This window comes from Staurois parvus, unplaced genomic scaffold, assembly GCF_062004578.1.
Source record: "Staurois parvus isolate SC_StPar_1 unplaced genomic scaffold, SC_StPar_1.0 ptg000903l, whole genome shotgun sequence".
NCBI classification, from domain to species: Eukaryota; Metazoa; Chordata; class Amphibia; order Anura; family Ranidae; genus Staurois; species Staurois parvus.
Window position 1 is genome coordinate 3,019,472 of NW_028318699.1, and position 22,596 is coordinate 3,042,067.

A 22,596-nucleotide genomic window follows, 5' to 3' on the forward strand; every position below is an offset into this window, starting at 1 on the left:
CACTGGACGTCAAGCATCCTGCAGTGTGTGCCTCTCCATTCTTCTGATGAGTTGCTCTCATCAGAAAAGAGGACTTTGGACCACTGAGCAACAGACCGGCTCTGTTTTTCTTTAGCCCAGGTAAGACGCTTCTGACGTTGTTTGTTGTTCAGGAGCAGCTTGACAAGAGGAATACGACATTTGAAGCCCATGTCCAAGATCCATCTGTGTGTAGTGGCTCTTGATGCACTGACTCCAGCCTCAGTCCACTCCTTGTGAAAGTCCCCAACACTATTGAATGGCCTTTTCCTGACAATCCTCTCCAGGCTGCGGTCATCCGTGCTGCTTGTGCACCTTTTTATTCCACACTTTTCCCTTCCACATAACTTTCTATTAATGTGCTTTGATACAGTACTTTGGGAACATCCAACTTCTTTTGCAATTACCTTTTGAGGTGTAGGGAACTGTTATTTTATACACTAGTTGTGGTTTGTTTACATCCATATACAGCCACTACCATAGAGGTCCCATTACAGACAAGTCCCTAGGTGTGCTTCCTGCCCCTACAAGGAGGTCAAGAAACCCCAGGATGTTATATAGTTTTGTTTTCCAGGAAGTATCAGGCAGAGGGTACCAGCCTGCCATGTGCTGTGTATCTGGGGAGAACTGTATGGGGATTCTGTGAGTAATGATCCAGATTAACAAGGCTGTTATCTATGTAGTTGTTACTGAAGCAGATTAGGTCTGCCTCTGTTATATTTCAACATCTGTATAGGAACCCTAATATCTCTGTAGGAGAGAGAGTTGTGGTTCATTATCATTATTCTATTTATACACTGCAGAATACTTATAGTTGTCTATATAGATAGATAGATCAGTGTTTTCACCTGCATAAGACTGTCAGGTGAACTTTCTGTTAATTGCAGTGTATCTTTGCAGCCTCTTTGCTTAAATAGCCTTATTGGTCTGGATCTCTCTTTAGCTAGGATTAGCATAGGGAGTGTTGGATAAGATTAGGCTAGAGGTAGGTTAGGCATCCGACGGCCACTTAGACAGATAGAGGCCTGGTTGCAGTGACAGCCCAGTTTAGGGATAGGGACTAAGAGTAAGGCTAGATAGGGCATTTTATCCTTTTAGGTGATGCATCGCTGATCTTCAGACAAGCAGTGCAATCATCCGCATGTTACTTGGACGCCATCACAGCATCTAAAGTGGAGGCGTGCATCTTATTGACTCTCACCTCTCCAGGGGCCCCTGCAACCGGACTGCGCTATAACCCATGGTTGGAGGTATTCTGTATACTACATGCACATATACCCGGGTATAATTGCAACCTCCCAATTTATGCTAAATTGTAATTCCTGAATGTTATTCTTATACATCCTGTTTTATGTGGTTGCTTTATATAAACTTTGCATTAATCTCATACAGGTTTGGTGACATGTTTTCATGTTAGAAATATAAGCTGGGTGCATTAATACTGCTATGTATAGTTACTTTAAGTTGTCTACCTGTTACATTCCTAGAAAGGGGTGAGTCTCCTCAATTGCAGGATCCCTATTCTAGGTGGAGGCACTGCCATTTGTATTATCACAACCCCCTCTTCCATATAGCGAAGGCTCAGGATTGCCTACTCATATACAGGTTAGCGCCATAGCTTGTTGGGTGTGGGCCATTTCACATAACCCCCCCCAAAACAGGGCTACATTTGGAGGCACTGCTGAGATCGAAGTGGGTTTAATAGTCAGTCATGGAGGAGCAACACGAAGAAGAGTGGCGCCCTCAACCTACTCCTAGAAGGAGGTACCTTCCCTCTGTCCCACAAAACGTCAGTGTAAAAGAAGAACAAATGCCAGTTAACTATTCTTATCAGGAAGATGTCAATATTTCACAATCTAGTGAGAATGCTGTTGGCACTTTAAATCAACTGACTGAGATGCTAGCACAAGGGTTACAGGCGGCACATTATAGAAAGCTAAAAGTGTTCTCTGGTAATGTTCCTGTACCACAAGGAGAAGAAGCTTTCGAAGTTTGGAAAGAGCACACCCTTCAATGCTTGAAAGAATGGTCCTGCTCAGAGGAAGGCAAGCGTCAGCGTGTTATGGAAAGTCCGCGATCTCCAGCAGCAGAACTAATCCGCTTGTATCGAGATACCCATGAGGGGGTAAGTGCAACAGACTATATACAAGTACTGTCTCACCATTTTGAACCATACTATGACCTTGAACAGATGGTTGCTGACTATCGTATGACCCGACAGAAAGAAGGAGAGAGTGTTTCCACTTTTATTAATCGATTGCAGTTACTGTTGTCACGTCTGGTGTATCACACTGCTATACATCCTGATGCAGTGAATTCAATCAGCACTAGTCAATTAGTACGGGGGTTGTTACCTCATCATCCTCTCGCACAGCTCCTCAAAGTGAAGTTATCTGATGATGATCTTCCTCTTCATGGACTAATGAAGTTAGTGAAGAAATTGGAAGCTGACATTTAGTTTAGCACCCCTAAGAAAGTGAAACAACCTTTTAAAGAGGACCTCCCTTCTCGTCCTGTTCAAAATGATCAACCTGAATTCACTTGGTCCAAGTCTTCCATTAACAAGCCCGTTGCATTACACAGAGGGAGAGACTCTAGAAAGTGCTTCAGGTGTGGTCAGACGGGCCATTCAGCTAGACAATGTCATGACGATTGTTAGGGAATGGTGCATTCCCTGTACAAAAGCACAAAGGATGACTGAAATATTCAAAGTCAGGATCAAAACAGCCTATCATAGGCTCCATTGTTAACGTTACTGTCAACGGACTTAAAACTTCAGTTTTGTTTGACACTGGGTCTCAAGTTACCCTTATCTATCGTTCCTTCTATCAGAAGCATTTGAGCAACACACCACTTCAATCTACTGGACAGATGAAGTTGTGGGGGTTGAACTCTAAATCATACCCTGTTGATGGAAGCCTGCGCATAATTGTTACTGTACCTGGTTTAGAGGACAAAGGTGTTCCTCCCATGGAGATCACTGCACTTGTGTGTCCCGACACTGGGGACTCCAATGCCGCTCCTGTGATATTAGGTACTAATTGTAAAGCAGTACACCGTGCTTTTCAGAAGTTTCTTGAAGGAGGTCGAACTGCTTCTTTTGATCAAATTGAACTGTCTTCTGATCTTAAAGAGCTTTGTAATGTCCTCTCTGTTGGCTATCAACACGAAGTGGTGTATCACATCGGTAGGCACGCAGTGGAAATTCCTCCAGGGGGAGAGAGAATACTAAGGGTTGCTTCCAGCATTGCTCCTCAGCTACTTGGAGATGGCAGTTACGTCCTTATGGAAACACCTGAAGAGATGATCAACAAAGAGGGGTGGAAGGTGATTCCTGAAAGGAAAGACTGGAGAGCCAGAGTGGACCTATCTACAGTTGTGACTGTGAGAAACTGTTCACCTTACCCCATTGTAATTGATCCTTACCAAAAGGTAGCCCATTGCTATCCTGTGTTTGGTGTTAACCCCTATGCTGAAGTGTGCAAAGTGCAAGTTGAAGGTACCGCTCCTACTGTTGAATTTGATCTGACTGATCCAAACTTATCAGAGCTTTGGGTTCACAGATTGACACAGCAGTTATCAGGATTACCAGAAGTATTTTCTATGGATGAAATGGATGTAGGCTGTGCCAAAAGTGCTCAACACACTTTCAGGCTAACAGATGCCACTCCCTTCCGGGAAAGGCCCAGAAGGATAGCTCCAAAGGATGTTGATGAGCTCAGACAGACCTTACGTCAGATGAAAGATCAGGGGATCATTGCGGATAGTAAAAGTCCCTATGCTTCACCTATTGTTGTGGTAAGAAAGAAGTGTGGATCTATTCGCCTATGTGTGGACTATCGAACCCTGAATCGAAGGACAATACCTGATCAGTATACACTACCCAGGATAGAAGAGGCTTTGGAAGCTCTGAATGGAAATCAGTGGTTCACAGTTCTTGATTTGCGGTCAGGGTATTATCAGGTTCCAATGGCTCCTGAAGACCAAGAGAAAACAGCCTTCATATGTCCTTTGGGCTTCTATCAGTTTACCCGCATGCCACAAGGCATAAGGGGTGCACCAGCAACATTTCAAAGATTAATGGAACGCGTTTTGGGTGATTTAGTGCCACGAGAGTGTCTTGTGTACCTCGATGACATTATTGTATTTGGAGCTTCATTGGAGGAACATGAAGAACGTCTCATGCGAGTGTTGCATCGTCTAAAGGAGGAAGGGCTGAAGTTGTCTGCAGACAAGTGTAAGTTCTGCCGTTCATCTGTTACCTATGTAGGCCACATTGTTTCGGCTGAAGGAGTGGCCACAGATCCTGCCAAAGTTGAAGCAGTTGTGAATTGGCCACGACCTCAGAATATCACAGAGTTACGTTCATTCCTTGGATTCTGTGGTTATTACCGCAGATTTGTAGAAGGATATTCCAAAGTGGCCAAGTCCCTACATGACTTGTTGAAGACTGATTCGAGCGGTCAAGAAAAACAGAAGAAATCCACCAAAAATCCTTTTGGCGATAAGTGGACTTCAGCCTGTGAGGATGCCTTCATTCAGTTAAAGAAGAAGTTAACAGAGGCACCCGTTCTGGCCTATGCTAATGCTCGAAAGCCGTATGTTCTCCATGTAGATGCTAGCTTTGAAGGACTGGGTGGAGTGTTGCACCAGGAGTATCCAGCTGGGTTGCGACCCGTCGCCTTCATCAGCCGAAGCCTCACAGTTAGCGAGCGCAATTACCCAGTTCACAAGTTGGAATTCTTAGCTCTCAAATGGGCTATTGTCAATAAGTTACATGATTATCTTTATGGAGCAGCTTTCAAAGTAAGAACGGATAACAATCCTTTGACATATGTCTTAACCACAGCAAAACTAGATGCCACTGGACATCGCTGGTTGGCTGCTCTATCAAATTATCAATTCACCTTGAAATACAAACCTGGTCCAAAGAACATTGGTGCAGATGCGTTAACCAGACGCCCTGGGTTAACGCCTGTCTCTGAAGACAATGAATGGGAGGAAGTCCCTGGTCCTGGTGTTGGAGCACTATGTTCTATGGCTGCAGTAGTGGACGATAACGTGGCTTTCTCAGAGATGCGGCTCATAGACTCCATAGGAAGTGGACCTGATGCTGTACCAGACATGTTTGCTTACCCAGCAGCCCTAGGCTCATTTGAGAACTGTTCTATATCTCCTCAGCGGATGATTAAGAGTCAAAAGGCTGACCCTTTGATTGGACCTTTATATAGCGCAGTTAGTGTTGATGATCCAGAGATATTGAGGGGAGCCTTGCCTGCTGAATGTAGCTCATTTCTGAGAGACTGGGATAAATTCAGGATTGAAAAGGGCCTACTCTACCGTGTGACTCTGTATCATGACCACCCAGGAAGACGTCAACTGGTTCTCCCTTATTGTTTTCGAAAGATGGTTTTCAGAAGTCTACATGATCATCATGGTCATTTGGGGCCTGAGAAGACCTATGGCTTGATTCAGGACTGCTTTTATTGGCTCAGAATGAGAGAAACTGTGACTAGCCTTTGTAGAAGGTGCCTCTGTTGTCTGAGACGAAAAACCCTCCCAGTTCGAGCTGCCCCAATGGGACATTTACAGAGTTCAGGCCCCATGGATTTGGTCTGTATCGATTTTCTATGCATTGACAATGATTCAAGAGGAATTGGGAACGTGTTGGTAGTGACTGATCACTACACCCGGTATGCACAAGCTTTTCCTACCAAGGATCAAAAGGCAGTGACAGTCGCCAGAGTGCTTTGGGAGAAGTATTTCATCCACTATGGCTTACCCCACAGATTGCATTCGGATCAGTGAAGAGACTTTGAGAGCAGATTAGTTAAGGAATTACTTCAACTGCTCAACATCCATAAAAGCCGGACTACCCCTTATCACCCTGAAGGGTGATGCTCTCCCTGAGAGATTTAACAGAACTTTGCTTGATATGTTAGGTACTTTACAGGTTGATGATAAACACACTTGGAGTCGTAAAGTTGAAGCCATGGTTCATGCTTACAATAGCACAAGACATGAGACTACGGGATTCTCCCCTTATTTCTTAATGTTTGGAAGGGAGCCTAGACTGCCAATAGACCTCTTGCTAGGGGTCTCCACTGATGGTGTCGATCATCAAAGTCACTATCAGTATGTAGCTCGTCTGAAAGATACCCTTAAGTCAGCTTATCGTTTGGCTGAAGAAAATGCTGCCAAGATAAATGAAGGGAACAAAAGGCGGTTTGATCGTCGTGTGAGATACAGAGAATTGAAACCTGGTGACCAGGTATTGCTTAGAAACTTGGGCCCTTCTGGGAAGCATAAATTAGCTGACCGATGGAGGAATGAGATTTTTACAGTGGTGAGCAAATTACCTGGAATTCCTGTGTACAAAATAAAGGGACCAGAAGGTAGAATAAAAGCTTGGCATCGAAACCATTTGCTCCCTATTCCTCAAATCACTGATGATGATGACTCAGAAGATACTGTGGGAAGGGACTCCCCACAATCTCAGGCTAACATTACAACTGACCCTCCTGACTCTAATGAGAGTGACTGGACTGTAGTTCCTGAGATTCAGAGCCCAACAGCTTCTCCTCTTCCAAGAGAGTCACTGAACCCTAGATCTCCAGAGTTTGTGCCTGAGTCAGTGAGTACGCCTAACCAAGGATCTAGTTCTACTCCACAATCAGTGCCATCTCTTCCCATGACACAAAGCCCTCATTCAGTACCTGAAAATCAGGGATTACCTCATAGGGAAGTGTGTAGAGGAGGAAGGGTTAGACATCCACCACCTGTTTTGACTTATGATACTTTGGGAGATCCCAGCATCATTCCTCAGCCCCATCTATACCATGCCTGGGTAGGGGCAATATCTAATCTGGTCAATATGCTACCTGTATTTACATCACCTGGCATGTATTTATACTAATCTGTTGTTTTCTTTAGCAAACCATTGTAATGGAGAGAGGACAACGTTGTGTATTTGAAATTGAATTTCATTGTTGTATATAATGTGAGCTTCCTTTGACGGGACGTAAAGGTTTCACCAGGGGGAGAGTGTAGGGAACTGTTATTTTATACACTAGTTGTGGTTTTACATCCATATACAGCCACTACCATAGAGGTCCCATTACAGACAAGTCCCTAGGTGTGCTTCCTGCCCCTACAAGGAGGTCAAGAAACCCCAGGATGTTATATAGTTTTGTTTTCCAGGAAGTATCAGGCAGAGGGTACCAGCCTGCCATGTGCTGTGTATCTGGGGAGAACTGTACAGGGATTCTGTGAGTAATGATCCAGATTAACAAGGCTGTTATCTATGTAGTTGTTACTGAAGCAGATTAGGTCTGCGTCTGTTATATTTCAACTTCTGTATAGGAACCCTAATATCTCTGTAGGAGAGAGAGTTGTGGTTCATTATCATTATTCTATTTAAACACTGCAGAATCCTTATAGTTGTCTATATAGATAGATAGATCAGTGTTTTCACCTGCATAAGACTGTCAGGTGAACTTTCTGTTAATTGCAGTGTATCTTTGCAGCCTCTTTGCTTGAAGAGCCTTATTGGTCTGGATCTCTCTTTAGCTAGGATTAGCATAGGGAGTGTTGGATAGATTAGGCTAGAGGTAGGTTAGGCATCCGACGGCCACATAGACAGATAGAGGCCCGGTTGCAGTGACAGCCCAATTTAGGGATAGGGACTAAGAGTGAGGATAGATAGAGCATTTTATCCTTTTAGGTGATGCATCGCTGATCTTCAGACAAGCAGTGCAATCATCCGCATGTTACTTGGACGCCATCACAGCATCTAAAGTGGAAGCGTGCATCTTATTGACTCTCACCTCTCCAGGGGCCCCTGCAACCGGACTGCGCTATAACCCATGGTTGGAGGTATTCTGTATACTACATGCACATATACCCGGGTATAATTGCAACCTCCCAATTTATGCTAAATTGTAATTCCTGAATGTTATTCTTATGCATCCTGTTTTATGTGGCTGCTTTATATAAACTTTGCATTAATCTCATACAGGTGTGGTGACATGTTTTCATGTTAGAATTATAAGCTGGGTGCATTAATACTGCTATGTATAGTTACTTTAAGTTGTCTACCTGTTACATTCCTAGAAAGGGGTGAGTCTCCTCAATTGCAGGATCCCTATTCTAGGTGGAGGCACTGCCATTTGTATTATCACAACCCCCTCTTCCATATAGCGAAGGCTCAGGATTGCCTACTCATATACAGGTTAGCGCCATAGCTTGTTTGGTGTGGGCCATTTCACATAACCCCCCCCAAAACGGAGGCTTTCCCTCCTTATGGAGGGTGTCAGTGATAGTTTTCTGCACAGTTGTCCGGTCAGCAGTCTTTCCCATGATTGTGATTCCTACTGAACCAGACTGAGAGACCATTTAAAGGCTCAGGAACCCTTTGCAGGTGTTATGGCTAAATTAGCTGATTAGAGTGGGACACTTTGAGCCGAGAATATTGCACCTTTTCACAATATTCTAATTTTCTGAGATTGTGGATTTGGGGTTTTCTTGAGCTGTAAGCCATAATTATCACAATTATGACAAAGTATGGCTTGAATTATCTTGCTTTGCATGTAATGAGTCTATCTCATATATTAGTTTCACCTTTTAAGTTACATTACTGAAATAAATGAACTTTTGCACGGTATTCTAATTTTTTGAGTTTCACCTGTATATTTGTCAGGAAAAAAATAAGTATCTTTAAAAGTGAATGAAATCACATAATGGAACAGACATACTGTTCAAAACATCTTATAGGAAAACTGTAGTAAGAGAAATATGGAGGATGACAGTGCTGGCCTTATTGTGAAAATACTAATTGCCTCTCACTGACCTGGGATAGAACAAGACTATGTTGCCAGCACACTTCAATATTCTGCAATCAGATTGGCTTTATTAACAATTCTTCTGCACGTCATACTTAAAAAGTCAAACATTTTGAAACCACCAGAGGTACCTTCACCTGTAATTAGGTGTAGGGCACTGTTGCTGTTCACCTAGTGGGATGCTTGGTCATTTTAACATTCCAGTTCAACCTCAGGAAAATCCTGCCCTTAATATAGGGGTTGCCTGAATGAAAATTAAAGCATTCAAACAAACATTTGATCAAATCAGACTGGTGGTAATCCGCAGCTCTGCCTTCTGTCATTTCAGGCATGAATACCCTATGGGAACTGAATTTAGCAAGGCTACAGCAGGAGACATCAGCATGGCCAGGAAAACGATCTGGAATTCAATTAGAACATAATCAATTAAAGAGCTTTGTTAATGCTTGTTGGCACATCAGATACAAAGCATGCAATCAATGAAATATGTCAGAGCAGTACTCTTGCCCCCTGACTGAATCCTAACCTTGCGTCTGTAGTAAGTGATTGCTAAATTCAAGTAGGAACATTTAAAAAAGAACTAAGGTGGTCTAGAGTAAGGATGTGTTAGGAGCATGTAATACTCCTGTACCATGGTAGCTGCTAGTCTCAATTCTGGTGTTGACTGAGCTGTATTCTCCCTGCCTGACTGTCCACCTGCAGGGTGATTGATGCAGACAAAGCCTCTGGGTGGAGACCAAACCTGTTTTAAGCCTGCCAATCCCTTATTGCCATGCTTGTGATAGTATTTGCAACATGTGCTTCAAGCTCCCTGTTTTCCTGCATTGACTTTCATCTTCACACAAGCCCTGCCCTGCCAGTTAGTTTTGGTTTCAGAACCACCTGCCCCCTTTCCACAGGGAGAACACAATAGGGTAGATTTACTAAAACTAGAGCACTCAGAATCTGGTGCAGCTGTGCATGGTAGCCAATCAGCTTCTAATTTCAGCTTGTTCAATTAAGCTTTGGCTATAAAACCTGGAAGCTGATTGGTTTCTATGTAGAGCTGCGGCAAATTTTGCAGTCTCAAATTTTAGTAAATAACCTCCCAATAGCTCCACGGGAGGGATAACCCCATAAACATTGAAGACAATTGCATCGTCTATAGCATACTTTAGATGCTGAGCAGCAAGAGCAACGGGTAGTAAAGCATGAGCTAATTTCAAGGGAACCTGAGGACCAGAATTACAGCTCCTGAACATCCAATAAATACTGGTGAAGCAGTTTCTATAATAGAAGGATGTTGGGATATTTCCAAAGATTTATTACAGAAAATGATGGAAGGAGGAGTAATTAGAGCAAGTCATCATCCCTGGGTTGTTCCCATGGTTCTTGTCCAAAAAAGAAAGGTGGCTTATGCTTCTGTGTAATCTACAGGAAGAGAATACTTGTATCCAAGGGCAGACTGACCATTTGGAAACTCGGGCAGTGCCTGAGGGACCGGGGTCCGTAGGGGGCCCCATGAGATGCCCCTGGTACCTTTTTTATAGGCTTTTTTGAGTTTGGGCAAGGACACAGGGGCCCCATGATCCCCTATTGCCCGGGGCCCCCATGAGTTGTCAGTCCACCCCTGCTTGTATCCATCAATAATCATACCTGTTGCCCAGGGTGGAGGAATCTTTAATGACCCTAGGGAAGCCCTGTTACTTTCCTACTTTAGTAAAGAAGATTGCGAAAAGACTGCTTTTGTTACTCCTTTTTGTTTATTTCAGTTTTATATATTTATTGTGGCTTGGTTGGTCAAGCTACCAGTGCTTTTCAAAGACTAGGGAGACCTAAACGTTGACTCACTTCCTATGTATTTGGATGTTCTTATCATATTCCCTAATTCTAATAGACACAAAAATCCCCCTTTTTTCATTCTTGGAAGATAGCAGGTCTGGCCCACTCAGTCTTCATGCATACAAATATCTCAAGTCCAATGTTTAGTTTCTGGAATCAGTCTCAATACAACTTTCCTCTTCCTAGATACCTCTCTCTTAGACAAACTTCCTGTAAAACATGGTGTCATATAGCACATACCAGTTGCACAGTTAAAATATCAAAAGACTAACCACACTCAGCTTGTTTAGATTACTGCAGTCCCATCTCACTGTGCTCTAAGCTTTACCAATGGTGATCCATTCTGTCCCAGCTTTCTGAGCTTCGAGTCTCTCTCTGGACCACTCTACCAGCTACAGGCATTCAGATTATCAAGTGTGATATTATCATAGCTCCCAACTGTCCTTGATTTCAAGAGACTGTCCATCATTTGGAACAAAGTCCCTCTGTCCCTCTTTCCTCCACATTTGTCCCTCATTTTGGTCTGATCTATATAGTTGTATATAAATTGCACTATTTATCTATCAAAACGTGTTTTACAATGTTAACCATTCATTCAATTTCTAAATTGTTGCATTTGTACATTTCAAAAGCCAATATAAAGGAATAGTAGTGGTAAAAAAGCAATTGTAGGTTTAACCAATCATTTTTTACATATTAATTTTCCTTGTAAGGAGGTGTGACAGGGGGTGTGTCCTATGAATACATACTTTTGCTTATAGGTGTCCCTCATTCCCATCTCAGAGTTGGGAGGTATGTATTATTATCATTTCCAACTTTGCTCAGATCACTGCCACACTTGCTCAGCTACTATGTGGACACCCCACTCATTTTAATGGAAAACCTTTGCCTTCCATTATTTCTCAGTGGCAGTTTGCCCACTAAAAAGCATTTGAGAGTCTCAAAGATCTATGTAGTAACAGTTCCAGATCGTGTACTAAATGACAGAAGCCTTTCAGAACGTATACTAATGGTAGATTACAAGGTTTAGAAGCTGTGCTCGCTCAAAAGAAGGGAGTACTGAAAGAGTTATTGCCTATGCAAGCCAAAGCTTGCTGCCTACAGAATCTAATCCAGCTAACTACAGCAACTTCAGCTTTGAATTACTAGCTATTACCAGGGCTCTGACTGAGATTTTTGCTGAATACTTGCTTAGTGAACAAGTACACATTTACATAGACAATAACCCTCTGGCTTACTTAGAAACCGCTAAGCTGGGAACCCTTGAACAACGTTGGGTGACTTGGCTAGCTTGATCAACTATACCATTTACTATACACCTGGAAACAGCACAGCAATGTTGACGAGCTCTCACCATGTCATGCAAGAACAATCCCAACTTTCCCATCATGACTAGACACAAAACTGGCATAACTTCAGCAAAACAAAATAACCAGCTCCAACAAGCCAGTCCTGATATACAGTATTTTACCCTAAAAAAGGACTACACTGCAAAGACAAGATCTCAATTTCCCACCTCAAGAGATTCTTGTTTAGAAATAGGAAACCTAGCTTCTGAGAATGACAATCCATATACTACTGAGTCAGTGGGACAAACTAAAGGTTCAAAATCTTCTATACCAATGAATACCACTCCATAATGTACACACTGGACAAGAAGATATTTCAGTGAATGTATAGAAGTGTTTCCCATAGTGCTTTTATTGTCCACATCTTTCGACTTACATGCACAAAGCCTGTCAGGATGTCAATAGTGCCCTGTCCATAAAAGTAAAGTGGAACACACCACTCCCCTTACCATCAGTACCAGGGAACCATTTGAATTATCAACCATGGACTTTGTGGCAGAAGTTACGTCTGGGCATCATTATGCCCTAATTTGTGTTCCAAATTCACCATTATTGGACTCAACAAATGACAGCTATCACTACTAGAGATGAGCGAATTATTCAGAAATTCGATTCGGCGAATTTGCGGAATAAATTCGATTCGATGCGAATTTATTCGCTGCGAATTTAACTTATTAAAAGGGTTTCTAGGCTTCAGAGAGCCTTTATATTAGTGCAGAACACTGTACCTTTAATTTAAATGCCCTTGGAGTCTGCTGGGGAAGAGAAATAATACTGTCAGTCAGTATGACATGCAGATGAGTGCCGTCGATCTTAGAATCACCGCACACTTCACTCATTTGGGCAGTCACGGGGCACGACGAAGAAGATGAAGAAGAAGATGAAGAAGAAGAAGAAGATGAAGAAGAAGATGAAGAAGATGAAGAAGAAGAAGAAGATGAAGAAGAAGAAGATGAAGAAGAAGATGATGAAGAAGATGATGATGAAGAAGATGATGAAGAAGAAGATGAAGAAGAAGATGATGAAGAAGAAGATGATGAAGAAGAAGAAGATGAAGAAGAAGAAGATGATGTAGAAGAAGAAGAAGATGAAGAAGAAGAAGATGAAGAAGAAGATGAAGAAGAAGAAGAAGAAGAAGAAGATGAGGATGAGGAAGAAGAAGAAGAGGATGAGGATGAAGAAGAAGAAGAAGAAGATGAGGAAGAAGAAGAAGAAGAAGAAGATGAGGATGAGGAAGAAGAAGAAGAGGATGAGGATGAAGAAGAAGAAGAAGATGAGGATGAAGAAGAAGAAGATGAGGATGAAGAAGAAGAAGAAGAAGATGAGGATGAAGAAGAAGAAGAAGATGAGGATGAAGAAGAAGAGGATGAGGATGAAGAAGAAGAAGAAGAAGATGAGGATGAAGAAGAAGAGGATGAGGATGAAGAAGAAGAAGAAGAGGATGAGGATGAAGAAGAGGATGAGGATGAAGAAGAAGAAGAGGATGATGGTGAGGAAGAAGAAGAAGAGGATGAGGATGATGATGAAGAAGAAGAAGAAGAGGAGGATAAAGAAGAAGAAGAAGAAGAAGAGGATGAGGATGAAGAAGAAGAAGAGGATGAGGATGAAGAAGAAGAGGATGAGGATGAAGAAGAAGAGAATGAGGATGAAGAAGAGGATGAGGATGAAGAAGAAGAAGAGGAAGAGGATGAGGATGATGAAGAAGAAGAAGAAGAAGAAGAAGAAGAGGATGAGGATGAAGAAGAAGAAGAAGAAGAAGAAGAAGAAGAAGAGGATGAGGATGAGGATGAAGAAGAAGAAGAAGAAGTAGGATGAAAATAAGAAGAATTCCAGTCCAGCAAAAAGTGTATCTGCAGAGAGCTCCGCTATTTCTGACAGTTCTCTGACAGTTCCTTCACATTTACAGCGGTTGAAACATTGTATCTATTTGTTTCCGAATAAAAACATCTGTATCCTAAATGGAAACAAATAGATACAATGTTTCAACCGCTGTAAATGTGAAGGAACTGTCAGAGAACTGTCAGAAATAGCAGAGCTCTCTGCAGGGACACTTTTTGCCGGCTGTAGAAGGGATGAAAATCGGCCGATCGGGGAAAATTCGATTCGTGCATCCGAAGTTTGCTAATTTTCAGATTCGGCGCGAATTGAATTTTTCCTAATATTCGAAACGAATTCCACTTCGTCATGTTCGATTCGCTCATCTCTAATCACTACAATTACATTTTTTTGGACACATGTAGCTTGCCCATCTGGGTATGCCAAACAAATATTACCAGATCAGGGCCCCAATTTTGGATCTCAATTATTCTTGAATTATGCTGTGTCAGTGGTATCAGGAAGTCACATACCTCTTCATACCATTCGCAAAAGAAAGTGATTCAACGAGACTCAGCTTGTCGTGCATGGTTTGTTCCTTGGAACGGGAATGCTAGCCATGGGATATATGAATTTCTTTTTGATGCTGGCCCATAATGAAATATAACCAGTTGATTTGCTTTTAGAAACACCAGACACTGTAACAGTGGGATCCCCAGACCAGTAGGTTCAAAACCATTGGTGTTGCCATACTAAGATGTTAGAGTGACACAAACACTTATCAGAATAGAGTGTGGTCAAGCTTCTACCATTTAGGCCTGGAGCTAAGGTACAGGTTTAAAACCTCAAGCATGCTCATGGCAGCAATCTAGAAACAAAACAGGAATTGAACCCATATTGTGTGGAGCAACAATCCAGACTTTCCAGAATATGATATGATTTCAGAAAAAAGAAGGTGGACTCCATAAGTGCTTAGACCAGAATATTTTATGCCCTTGTGTTTTACAAAACAACAGGGTCCTGAACCATAACAGGGCCATATGTCCCAATACAACTTTGCCAAATGAATTGACCCCTGGTGTTCTGAAACTTTTTTTATGACATGTTGAACAAATGTCAATAAAGACAATTTGATTGTAGAAGATATGAGGTGTTTAGGAACACAGGAGTGCCTAGTAAAGTCATTTAGAACCTTGTAGTGAAGAGTAGGTAGTCTAACTGCCTAGGCAGCCACTAGAAGTCCCCAGAATAGTCAGAGGGTGCACTATAGGTAATTAGAAAGTGTTGGCTCCACCCCTGCCAGTGTTGGCGATCTTGGGAAAGAGGGCTCTGTATAAATTGCCTGGAAAGAGTTCATCTGGAGTTGGTTTGTCATGGGAAGCAGTGCAAGGACCAAGCATGCAGGGATGTAATCTCTGAGGCTCTAGCTACTGGGACCTCTCACGTTGGGGGTAAGCAAGGAGGAAGAGGTGCAGGACGTATGGGACTATTCACATCCCTTTGACATAGAATGTAGAACTCTGGCAAATCCCTAAAAAAATGAGCTGGTCATGAACTTAACTCTCATCTCTGCTGTTATCTCTTAGAATGTGCTCTCAGCTCTGGGATGGCTGAAAAGAATGTACATATGTAAATCAACTGTGTTCCAGTAAAATAGTTAAAAGGCTATAGTTGGGTGGACTCTTTCTTCTCCTAACCTCAAACTGAGAACATCCTCTGGAAACAAAAATTGTGCTGGGTGAGGCTGCTATTGGGCTTCATTGCCATAGGGTCTGTGGAAGGTATTGGGTGATGCTGGTTAGACCACCCTTTGGGCCTCCTGAGGGTGCCTCTATAATGGCACTTAGGGAAAGATCCCATGCCCATAGCACCTCAATGGGTCTAAGGGGATGAACCTGTGACAGGCAGGAATGGGTTAGAGTACAGGTGCTCCCCCACCACATTGCTGTGCATGGAATTTCTAAGCCATGAAAAAACAAATGACAACCATTACACAGCATTGCTTCTTCCTCCCACACTCCAGCCCTGCTGTAAAGAGACTGCAAGAGGCTGATAGTGATCACAGAGCATTTAGTGATCACAGAGATGTATTAATATTGTATCTGCCTGGAGTTCAGCTTTAAGGCAAACTCTGTCAACCTCTAGTGCATCTGCAGTGTTTGCTGAATACCTTGTATTGAATTGTAGAGATAATATAGTTTCCCTGTAAAGCGAAGGGCTGTTGTCTTGGCTGGGTATACGTCATCTATTTATTATGTTGTTTGTGCAATGCTGTATTTTTGAGGAAGGCCATGTGGAATAATAGCTGCTATGTGATGCGATCTTCATTGCCATAACAGGGGATATCAGTCTGCGATGCAGTTTAGCAGATAATATGGATTTTATTTAGACACGCCGGCTGGTGCTTGATGTGATGAAAAGATATTAAGTTGTCTTTGTACCTGCAGCGATCAAAACTGACTTATCTACAGCACTTAGCTGATCTGCATTCCTTCTCCTCCATTTCAGACAGAGCTTTGTTTCCATGGGATGGGGAGAAATAATGACTTTATCGTCAGAAGCTGCAAGGGGAGCCTGCCCTGGTAATGGGAAAAATAACAAATGCTTTGTTTTCTTCTATTGCTTATTTTCTTACCCCTTATGCTTGAAATAATTATTCAGTGCTGACTGTAGCAGATGCAGAGATCTTACAGAAATTACACATTTTAAAGGGAAGTACAGTGTTTTACCAGTGAGTACATGCTTCGAGTTATAATTGCAATGCGTACGTTAAAGTTTTTATTTATGTGCCATTCTGTAGGAAGAAAAGAGGTAAGTTTGTCTTTTCACAAAAAAAAAAAGGTGAACTAACTGTGAATATCTTGGCCACCCCTCTAGACCCTACTACTCATAGCAGCCATGATGCCTCGTGCTGCTTGTGTAAGAGTCTATACATTGTGCACCACAATACACAGCCCTGATGTGAGTATCCTTCATAATGCTAGCAATGGCAAATGCTCAGCATTGATCAGAACAGCTATGTGACCATGCTTACCTGTGAGAAGTGCATCTGAGGCAACTATTTCATATGAGCCCAGGTTGTCCTGGTTGTCCTGGAACTTCTCTAGCATGAGACTGCACAGTGAAAGGAGAAGCAGCACAGGGATGAGCTCATCTCCCGGTCACTCTGCTTTCTCTTCCTATTAGCATGCTTCTTATCAGGGGTGGACTGACAACTCATGGGGCCCCTGTGTCCTTGCCCAAACTCAAAAAAGCCTATGCAAAAAGGTACCAGGTGTATCTCATGGGGCCCCCTACTGACCCCGGGCCCTCGGGCAGTGCTCGAGTTTCTAAATGGTCAGTCCGCCCCTGCTTCTTATCAGCAAACACAACTAATTGGGTTCTTGTGTTGCTTTAGGGTAGGGGGACAGGAGTGCCGGGTGTAGTCCCCCAAATTGACCATTAGGTGTCACCATAGTTAGAGTTTAGAATCCTAGTGAAGGTAGGTTGTCTATGTCAGTGTTTCTCCCGAGGCACCCTTCAAAATTTTGGACAGTCTTGAGGCACCCCATTCTAAAATGTGAAAAACTATTCTAATAGTTTTATATAAACGCAGCAACACCCACACATGTAGGACACCCAACATTAGAGGTGATTTAATCTTCCAAAGAAAATACACTTTTGCACACTGGTACTGAGTAGTATTCCAGTGTTCCTCTTCTCCTTCAGTTTTTCTCTATCACTGAGCTTATGTGGCCCCAGCACTGATGGAGAGGGGCAGGGGAGGGTCAAACTAGGATGCTGTGCATGCAGCTGACATCCTCCTTATCGACTGATGATGTCATTGGTTGTCAGGATGTCAGCGGCTAGAAGATTGTAATGGTGCACAAAAATGAAAAGCTGTGGCTTTGTGTAACTAAAAGGCAGACTTGTTCCACCCGCTGGCTTGTATAAAAGTTTTAGTCAATTTTTAGACATTTTGCCAAGGCACCCTGGTTGAGAAAGGCTGGCCTAAGTGCCTAGATAGCCACTAGTGGTCCCCAGAGTTAGGGGGTGCACCATAGAAAGGAAGTGCACGCCTGCCCCTGTGTGGGGCACCTTGGGAAAGAAGGCTCTGTATAAATAGTCTGCAAGGAGTCCACCTGGAGTTGGTTAGTCATGGAAACCAGTGCAAAGACCAAGTCATGCATAGATGTAATCATTGAAGCTATAACGTCTGGGATCTTCCCTTCAAGGTAAAAATTAAGCAAGGAGAGGTGCAAGCCTTAATGGATTACTCACATTCCTTTGTCCCAGAAAAAAAAGCTTCATATTGGTCAGTGCAGTCACACTGACCAATGAGCGCTTGCCATTGCAAGCATTATGATGGATACGTGTCTAAGAACACTGGAAGGTGACAATGGATTCTGCAGAGCTGCAGACTCTGACTTGTAGTTTTACTCACTGGCTCTGTTGCTCACATTATTGGCTAAAATAGAATTACAATCCAATTTCTTTTTATGAGGAGGTAAGAAAAACCTTAGAGAGGCTATGGATATAGTATACTTGGATTTTGCAAAAGCGTTTGACACAGTTCCCCACACACGGTTAATGTGGTAAAGTCTACAGGCTTGAAAAAATCAGTTTGTAAAGGGACAGAAAATTGGCTAAAAGACCAAATTCAGAGAGTAGTGGTTAATGATTCATACTCTGAATGGTCTAGGGTCATCAGTGGTGTACCCCAGGGTTCAGTGTTGGGAACCTTACTTTTAATATATTTATAAATAATATAGGGTCTGGGATTATAAATCCCATTTCAGTCTTTGCAGATGACACCAAGCTGTGCAGTGGAATAACGTCCTTACAGGATGTCTTCAACTTACAGCCAAACTCAATGCTCTGTGTAATTGGGCAACTATGTGGCAAATGAGGTTTAATGTTGATAAATGTAAGGTTCTGCACTTGGGGGCTAAGAATATGCATGCATCATACATAGTAGGGGGGGTACAACTGGGGGAATCAATGGTGGAGAAGGATCTGGGAGTTCTGGTAGATCATAAGTAGAGATGAGCGAATCGAACCAGGCAAAGTGGAATTCGATACGAATTTCAGGATAAATTCGCGTCGAATCCGAATATTTGCCTACTTCGGGTGCGCGAATCGGATTTTTCCCGATCAGCCGGCAAAAGTGTCCCTGCAGAGAGCTCCGCTATTTCTGACAGTTCTCTGACAGTTCCTTCACATGTACAGCGGTTGAAACATTGTATCTATTTGTTTCCATTTAGGATACAGATGTTTTTATTCGGAAACAGATGTTTCAACCGCTGTACATGTGAAGGAGCTGTCAGAGAACTGTCAGAAATAGAGGAACTCTGCAGATACACTTTTTGCCGGTTTGGAATTATTCTTATTTTCATCCTTATTCTTCTTCTTCTTCTTCCTCTTCATCCTCATCCTCATCCTCTTCTTCTGAGGATGAGGATGAAGAAGAAGAAGAAGAAGAAGAAGTAGGATGAAAATAAGAATAATTCCAAGCCGGCAAAAAGTGTATCTGCAGAGCTCCTCTATTCTGCAGATACACTTAGAGGAGCTCTGCAGATACACTTTTTGCCGGCTTGGAATTATTCTTATTTTCATCCTACTTCTTCTTCTTATTCCTCTTCATCCTCATCCTCATCCTCTTCTTCTTCTTCTGAGGATGAGGATGAAGAAGAAGAAGAAGAAGAAGTAGGATGAAAATAAGAATAATTCCAAGCTGGCAAAAAGTGTATCTGCAGAGCTCCTCTATTCTGCAGATACACTTAGAGGAGCTCTGCAGATACACTTTTTGCCGGCTTGTAATTATTCTTATTTTCATCCTACTTCTTCTTCTTCTTCCTCTTCATCCTCATCCTCATCCTCTTCTTCTTCTTCTGAGGATGAGGATGAAGAAGAAGAAGAAGAAGAAGTAGGATGAAAATAAGAATAATTCCAAGCCGGCAAAAAGTGTATCTGCAGAGCTCCTCTAAGTGTATCTGCAGAATAGAGGAGCTCTGCAGATACACTTTTTGCCGGCTTGGAATTCTTCTTATTTTCATCCTACTTCTTCTTCTTCTTCCTCTTCATCCTCATCCTCTTCTTCTTCTTCTGAGGATGAGGATGAAGAAGAAGAAGAAGAAGTAGGATGAAAATAAGAATAATTCCAAGCCGGCAAAAAGTGTATCTGCAGAGCTCCTCTATTCTGCAGATACACTTAGAGGAGCTCTGCAGATACACTTTTTGCCGGCTTGGAATTATTCTTATTTTCATCCTACTTCTTCTTCTTCTTCTTCATCCTCATCCTCATCCTCATCCTCAGAAGAAGAAGAGGATGAGGATGAAGAAGAAGAAGAAGAAGAAGAAGTAGGATGAAAATAAGAATAATTGCAAGCCGGCAAAAAGTGTATCTGCAGAGCTCCTCTAAGTGTATCTGCAGAATAGAGGAGCTCTGCAGATACACTTTTTGCAGGCTTGGAATTCTTCTTATTTTCATCCTACTTCTTCTTCTTCTTCTTCTTCCTCTTCATCCTCATCCTCTTCTTCTTCTTCTGAGGATGAGGATGAAGAAGAAGAAGAAGTAGGATGAAAATAAGAATAATTCCAAGCCGGCAAAAAGTGTATCTGCAGAGCTCCTCTATTCTGCAGATACACTTAGAGGAGGTCTGCAGATACACTTTTTGCCGGCTTGCAATTATTCTTATTTTCATCCTACTTCTTCTTCTTCTTCTTCATCCTCATCCTCAGAAGAAGAAGAAGAGGATGAGGATGAGGATGAAGAAGAAGTAGGATGAAAATAAGAATAATTCCAAGCCGGCAAAAAGTGTATCTGCAGAGCTCCGCTAAGTGTATCTGCAGAGCTCCGCTATTTCTGACAGTTCTGTGACATTCACTCCATACAGCGGTTGAAACATTGTATCTATTTGTTTCCATTTATGGAAACAAATAGATACAATGTTTCAACCGCTGTATGGAGTGAATGTTGTTGAAACCGCTGTATGGAGTGAATGTCACAGAACTGTCAGAAATAGGCTATTTCTGACAGTTCTGTGACATTCACTCCATACAGCGGTTGAAACATTGTATCTATTTGTTTCCATAAATGGAACCATTTATGGAAACAAATAGATACAATGTTTCAACTGCTGTATGGAGGGAATGTCACAGAACTGTCAGAAATAGGCTATTTCTGACAGTTCTGTGACATTCACTCCATACAGCGGTTGAAACATTGTATCTATTTGTTTCCATAAATGGAACCATTTATGGAAACAAATAGATACAATGTTTCAACCGCTGTATGGAGGGAATGTCACAGAACTGTCAGAAATAGGCTATTTCTGACAGTTCTGTGACATTCCCTCCATACAGCGGTTGGAATGTCACAGAACTGTCAGAAATAGCGGAGCTCTGCAGATACACTTAGCGGAGCTCTGCAGATACACTTTTTGCCGGCTTGGAATTCTTCTTATTTTCATCCTACTTCTTCTTCTTCTTCTCCTTCATCCTCATCCTCATCCTCAGAAGAAGAAGAAGAAGAGGATGAGGATGAGGATGAAGAAGAAGAAGAAGTAGGATGAAAATAAGAAGAATTCCAAGCCGGCAAAAAGTGTATCTGCAGAGCTCCGTTAAGTGTATCTGCAGAGCTCCGCTAAGAAATAGCGGAGCTCTGCAGATACACTTTTTGCCGGCTTGGAATTCTCCTTCTTCTCATCTTTCTTCTTCTTCTCATCCTACTTCTTCTTCTCATCCTTCTTCTTTTTCTCATCCTTCTCCTTCTTCTCATCCTTCTCCTTCTTCTCATCCTTCTTCTTCTTCTCATCCTTCTCCTTCTTCTCATCCTTCTTCTTCTCATCCTTCTCCTTCTTCTCATCCTTCTTCTCATCCTTCTCCCTCTTCTCATCCTTCTTCTCATCCTTCTTCTCATCCTTCTCCTTCTTCTCATCCTTCTCCTTCTTCTCATCCTTCTCCTTCTCCTTCTTCTCATCCTTCTCCTTCTCCTTCTTCTCATCCTTCTCCTTCTCCTTCTTCTCATCCTTCTCCTTCTTCTCATCCTTCTCCTTCTTCTCATCCTTCTCCTTCTTCTCATCCTTCTTCTCATCCTTCTCCTTCTTCTCATCCTTCTTCTCATCCTTCTCCTTCTTCTCATCCTTCTCCTTCTTCTCATCCTTCTTCTCATCCTTCTCCTTCTTCTCATCCTTCTTCTCATCCTTCTTCTCATCCTTCTCCTTCTTCTCATCCTTCTCCTTCTTCTCACCCTTCTCCTTCTCCTTCTTCTCATCCTTCTCCTTCTTCTCATCCTTCTTCTCATCCTTCTCCTTCTTCTCATCCTTCTTCTCATCCTTCTCCTTCTTCTCATCCTTCTTCTCATCCTTCTTCTCATCCTTCTCCTTCTTCTCATCCTTCTCCTTCTTCTCATCCTTCTCCTTCTCCTTCTTCTCATCCTTCTCCTTCTTCTCATCCTTCTCCTTCTCCTTCTTCTCATCCTTCTCCTTCTCCTTCTTCTCATCCTTCTCCTTCTCCTTCTTCTCATCCTTCTCCTTCTCCATCTTCTCATCCTTCTCCTTCTTCTCATCCTTCTCCTTCTCCTTCTCCTTCTTCTCATCCTTCTCCTTCTTCTCATCCTTCTCCTTCTCCTTCTTCTCATCCTTCTCCTTCTTCTCATCCTTCTCCTTCTTCTCATCCTTCTCCTTCTCCTTCCTCATCTCCAAGGGCATTTAAATTAAAGGTACAGTGTTCTGCACTAATTTAAAGGCTCTCTGAAGCCTAGAAACCCTTTT

The 22,596-nt window shown here is 42.4% G+C and overlaps 1 protein-coding gene across 1 annotated transcript; it reads left to right on the plus strand.

Moving 5' to 3' along the window:
- Positions 1-1,729: 1,729 nt before the first annotated feature.
- LOC149442193 (modulator of apoptosis 1-like) lies at positions 1,730-2,476 on the plus strand. The gene has a single exon (XM_089656404.1). The coding sequence runs from the start codon at positions 1,730-1,732 to the stop codon at positions 2,474-2,476; it is 747 nt and encodes a 248-aa protein (XP_089512530.1).
- Positions 2,477-22,596: the final 20,120 nt, after the last annotated feature.

What these genes read in the sequence shown, in the direction of transcription:
- LOC149442193 (XM_089656404.1), top strand. Translation starts at nt 1,730, where the DNA reads ATGGAGGAGCAACACGAAGAAGAGTGGCGCCCTCAACCTACTCCTAGA.